The 5768-nt window shown below is 42.7% G+C and overlaps 1 protein-coding gene across 1 annotated transcript in view; it reads left to right on the forward strand.

The window, feature by feature from the left end:
• Positions 1 to 4599, forward strand: part of LOC107105688 (39S ribosomal protein L39, mitochondrial-like) — a gene marked incomplete at its 3' end in the record, with an annotated part of 9197 nt that extends 4598 nt beyond the window's left edge. Inside the window, exon 4 of the mRNA XM_015405683.1 lies at positions 4500 to 4599. Coding sequence (XP_015261169.1) covers positions 4500 to 4599 — 100 coding nt within the window. The remainder of the gene's footprint in view (positions 1 to 4499) is intronic.
• Between the last annotated feature and the right edge of the window lie 1169 nt (positions 4600 to 5768).

Here is a 5768-nt window from a genome sequence, read left to right on the forward strand (position 1 = left end):
AGAGAGATCTCTAGGCCCCACCTGGAGGTTGGCAACCTGATGCCTTATACAGAATCAGCCCATTGGTATTGTCTGTTCAGATGGGCAGAGGTTCTCCAGGGTCTTTCACATCACTTCCTTTTAATTGGAGATGCCAGAGATTGAAAATGGGGCCTTCTGAATGCAAAGCAGAAGCTTTTCCACTGAGGTATTTCTCATGAAGAATTCTAACACTGGGAAAGAAAACTATTCCAGATTCCTGTTCCCAGCCCTCTGATTGGAATCATGGTCCACCACAATCAAGTCATTGATGGCACATTGTTTCAAATGTTCTTTTTGGGATGGTCTAGCTCTAGCTGGTCAAGAATTAGGGCAGTTTGTAATTTTTTAAGCTCTTTGACCCTAATACCCTTTGGTGTGCAAGAAAGAGTCTGTGTTTTCAAAACATTTTTGCAATGTTTAGACTTGTAGCTCAGCAAAAAAAAATTCTCATCAAGCTTCACTTTGAGAAGGAGCATCAGATAGCTGTTCTCAGTGATGCAGGTAAAGTTATGCAGCTGAAGGTGTCTGTCATTGCTAGGGTTGTCAGCACTGGATTGGGTAATTCTTGGAGATTTGGGGGTGGTGCCTTTGGAGGGGTGGGTTTGAGGAGGAGATGGAGCTCAGCATGACATAATGCCATATGGTCCACCCTCAAAAACAGCCATTTTCTCCAGGGGAACTGACCTATGAAGCCCAGAGATCAGTCATAATTCCAGAAGACCTCTAAGCTCCAACTTGAGGTTGGTAATGCTAGCATTGTTCAAAACAAAAAAATCTTAAAGCCTAAAAGAGGATAGGAAATACCTTAAAGTCTTTTCAGTGCCTACTTTTTCTGGGTCTAGGGACATACCTGAGGTCCCTTCACTGGCTGCCTATTTCTGGGTCCAGTTTAAGTTGCTGGTAACCTACAGCCTTGTCGTGGCGAGGGGGCTTGCGCAGTTCAATGAAGCTGTGGGCTATGCCGTGAAGGGCCACCCAAGACGGACAGGCCACAGCAGAGAACTCAGACCAAGCGTGATCCACCTGGAGAAGGAAATGGCAACCCACTCCAGTATTTTTGCCAAGAAAACCCCATGGACAGTATCAAAAGGCTAAAAGATATGACGCCGGAAGATGAGCCCCTCAGGTCGGAAGGTGTCCAATATGCTACTGAGGAAGAGCAGAGGACAAGTACAAGTAACCCCAGAAAGAGTGAAGCGGCTGGGCCAAAGCCGAAAGGACGCTCAGTTGTGGATGTGTCTGATGGTGAAAGGAAAGTCCAATGCTGCAAAGAACAATACTACATAGGAACCTGGAATGTAAGATCTATGAATCAAGGTAAGCTTGACGTGGTCAAAAATGAGATGGCAAGACTGAACATCGATATCCTAGGAATCAGTGAACTAAAGTGGACAGGAATGGGCGAATTTAACTCAGAAGACCATTATATCTACTACTGTGGCCAGGAATCTCGTAGAAAAAATGGTGTGGCCTTTATAGTCAACAAGAGAGTGCAAAAGGCAGTACTGGGATACAATCTCAAAAATGACAGAATGATTTCTGTCCGATTCCAAGGCAAACCATTCAACATCACAGTAATCCAAGTCTATGCCCCAACCACTGATGCAGAAGAGGCTGAAGTGGACCGGTTCTATGAAGACCTACAACACCTCCTAGAACTAACACCAAAAAATGATGTCCTCATCATCATAGGGGACTGGAATGCTAAAGTAGGAAGTCAAAAGGTAACTGGAATAACAGACAAGTTTGGCCTTGGAAAGCAAAATGAAGCAGGGCAAAGGTTAACAGAGTTTTGTCAAGAGAACACACTGGTCATAGCGAACACCCTTTTCCAACAACCTAAGAGGCGACTCTACACATGGACATCACCAGATGGGCAACACCGAAATCAGATTGACTATATAATTTGCAGTCAAAGATGGAGAAGCTCTATCCAGTCAGTAAAAACAAGACCTGGAGCTGACTGTGGTTCAGATCATGAGCTACTCATTGCAAAATTCAGACTTAAACTGAAGAAAATTGGGAAAACCACGAGGCCATTCAGGTTTGACCTAGATCGCATCCCTGATGAATATACAGTAGAGGTGAAGAATAGATTCAAGGGTCTGGATTTGATAGATAGAGTGCCTGAAGAACTATGGACAGAGGTTCGTGACATCGTACAGGAGGCAGCAATCACCACCATCCCAAAGAAAAAGAAATGTAAGAAAGCAAAGTGGCTTTCTGATGAGGCTTTACAAATAGCAGAGGAAAGAAGGAAAGCGAAAGGCAAAGGCGAAAAGGAAAGATTTACCCAACTGAACGCAGATTTCCAGAGAACAGCAAGGAGAGATAAGGAGGCCTTCCTGAATGAACAGTGCAAAGTAATAGAAGAAAACAATAGAATGGGAAGGACTAGAGATCTCTTCAAGAAAGTTGGAGAAATCAAGGGAGCGTTCCATGCAAAGCTGGCCATGATAAAGGACAAAAACGGTAGGGACCTAACAGAAGCAGAAGAGATTAGGAAAAGATGGCAAGAATACACAGAAGAACTATACAAGAAAGACCTCGATGTCCTTGACAACCACGACGGTATAATCACTGACCTCGAGCCAGACATCCTGGAATGTGAAGTTAAATGGGCCTTAGAAAGCATTGCTAACAACAAAGCTAGTGGAGGTGATGGTATTCCAGCTGAGCTATTCAAAGTCTTAGAAGATGATGCTGTTAAAGTGCTGCACTCCATTTGCCAGCAAATTTGGAAAACGCAACAGTGGCCACAGGATTGGAAAAGATCAGTATACATTCCAATCCCAAAGAAGGGCAATGCCAAGGAATGTTCAAACTATCGCACAATTGCACTCATATCACACGCTAGCAAGGTCATGCTCAAGATCCTACAAGCTAGGCTTCAACAGTACGTGGATAGAGAACTACCAGAAGTACAAGCTGGGTTTCGAAGAGGTAGAGGAACTAGAGATCAAATTGCCAACATTCGCTGGATTATGGAGAAAGCAAGAGAGTACCAGAAAAATATCTACTTCTGCTTCATTGACTATGCTAAAGCTTTTGACTGTGTGGATCACAACAAACTATGGCAGGTCCTTAAAGAGATGGGAGTACCAGACCACCTCACATGTCTCTTGAGAAACCTGTATAAGGGCCAAGAAGCGACAGTTAGAACCGGATATGGAACAACTGATTGGTTCAGCATAGGAAAAGGAGTACGACAAGGATGTATATTGTCGCCTTGCTTATTTAATATATATGCAGAGTACATCATGCGAAATGCTGGCCTGGATGAATCACAAGCGGGAATTAAGATTGCTGGGGAAAAGATCAACAACCTCAGATATGCAGATGATACCACTCTAATGGCTGAAAGTGAAAAGGATCTAAAGAGCCTCTTGCTCAGAGTAAAAGAGGAGAGCGCAAAAGTGGGCTTGAAGCTCAACATCAAAAAAACTAAGATCATGGCATCCGGCCCCATCACTCCTTGGCAAATAGAAGGGGAAGTCATGGAAGTAGTGACAGACTTCACGTTCCTGGGATCCCAGATCACCGCAGACTGTGACTGCAGCCATGAAATTAAAAGACGCCTGCTCCTTGGGAGGAAAGCGATGGCGAACCTAAACAGCATGATGAAAAGTAGAGACATCACCCTGCCAACAAAAGTCCGCATGGTCAAAGCAATGGTATTCCCAGTAGTCATGTATGGCTGTGAGAGTTGGACTATAAGGAAGGCCGAGCGCCGAAGAATAGATTCTTTTGAACTATGGTGCTGGAGAAGACTCTTGAGAGTCCCTTGGACTGCAAGAAGAACAAATCAGTCAATCCTCAAAGAAATCAACCCTGACTGTTCCCTGGAAGGCCAGATAATGAAACTGAAGCTCAAATACTTTGGCCACCAAATGAGAAGGGAGCACTCACTGGAAAAGACCCTGATGCTGGGAAAGATTGAAGGTCAAAGAAGACGGGGACGGCAAAGGATGAGATGGTTAGACAGTGTCAGCGATGCAACGAACATGAAATTGAGCCAACTTCGGAGGACGGCGGAAGACAGGAGAGCCTGGCGGGAGATTGTCCATGGGGTCGCGAAGAGTCGGACTCGACTGTGCGACTGAACAACAACAAAGCCGTGTGTCAGGCACAGGTAATATTTGGATGAGAGACCACCAAAGAAGACTGAGGTTGCTGTGCAAAGCAAGGCAATGGCAAACCAGCTTTACTAATCTCTTGCCTTGAAAAACGCAGAGTCCTGGGGTCACCGTACTTTGGTATTTATATTTATTTATTTGTATTTATTTGTAAGTGGAAAATGGCCCTGTTCCCTATATTTTTCTGTTAGGTTGCTTAAGAATGTTCCATGGAGAGATGCCAGGAACATTAGCAGCCTTTTTATTCTATGATATTAAATTTTAAAGCTTAGCTGTGTTTTCAACTGCACTTCCATGGCATTTTATTTCAGACTAACATTCATTTGAAAACCTTTGTTGCAGGCATATTGGCGGTCTTGTGCAATGATCTTGGGATGTGTGCTGGAACAGGCCTTCAAAGATGAATACTTGGTAACTCTTGTCAGAGCACCAGAAGTGCCAGGTATATAAATGCTTTTTGCACACTTCTGTTGCTCTTGATAAGCTGCATATTGCATTACATGAGCAAATTATGTTGGTTATCATCACATCTTCTAGTTAGGAATTGGGTAAGTTGCTTAATTATAAGCTGACTGGAAAAGTATTTCCTTTTATCTCTTTTGACCCTACCATGAGGAAATTCTGGGGAAATGTGCCGGGAAGGAGTTCCAGAATCTCTTTGGCAAAATTCTTTTTAAAATGTTTAGAAGTTCATGAGTTTTTAGTATACAGTTTGAAAAGTTAATTTCCGTCTTGAAAATTCTGGCTCCTCTTTTTCGGGGGCGGGGGCGGGGGGAGACCTGCCTACCACCAGTGCATATTTTGTAACCTCAAGTTCTAGTATTTTTGTGTGGAAAGACTACAACAGTGACTTCTTTTTCCAGTTGGATCCAAAAGTGATATACAGCCAGTGTCCGTTGATAGTTATTTCTTCCATGGAATTTAAGTGGTGTACATGGAGTTTCCAGGCTGTTCCCCACCCAGGAACTGGTCAGCTCTAATCCTCATTAGCACTGTTTCTCATTTTATGTTCTGAAATTATTTTTCACCATTGTAAACTGGACTCTTTCTCCAATTGCAATAGTTCTTAATAAGTTAAATAAAAATATTTGTAAGTGATTTGCTAAGCATAGCAGGTACTTGTGGGAGCTATCTTACATTCCATATGTCAAAGCTTTTTTTCCTTTGCAAAATCAGAAATATGTTAAGGGCAGGCAGGCTGATTTTTTAAATGCTTAATTTATGTGGTTAGCTCTCTAATCCATTGAGCTGTGCTTAAAGCACAATGTGATACAATTTCTGCTTATGCAAGTATTATTAGGTAGTCTAATATGTATTTACTTCTTGATATTTTGAATTTTTTAAATAATTGGTAATTAAGCCTCACCATTTTTAAAATCTGTTACATTTAAACCTACTAACTGGGTTTCAGAATTCAGGTGGCTAGTCATATTAGTCTGAGCGGCAGAACAAAGTTTGGGTCCAGTGGCACCTTTAAGACCAACAACGTTTTATTCAAAGTGTAAACTTTTGTGTGCAAAGCACACTTCTTCAGACAGATGAAATAAAATCTCAACGGTTACTTACAGGAAAAAAGACGGTAGTTAGGAGGGGCCACTCAGAGCCAAGATG

The sequence above is a fragment of the Gekko japonicus genome, unplaced genomic scaffold, assembly GCF_001447785.1.
Source record: "Gekko japonicus isolate JY-2015 unplaced genomic scaffold, Gekko_japonicus_V1.1 scaffold8080, whole genome shotgun sequence".
NCBI classification, from domain to species: domain Eukaryota; kingdom Metazoa; phylum Chordata; class Lepidosauria; order Squamata; family Gekkonidae; genus Gekko; species Gekko japonicus.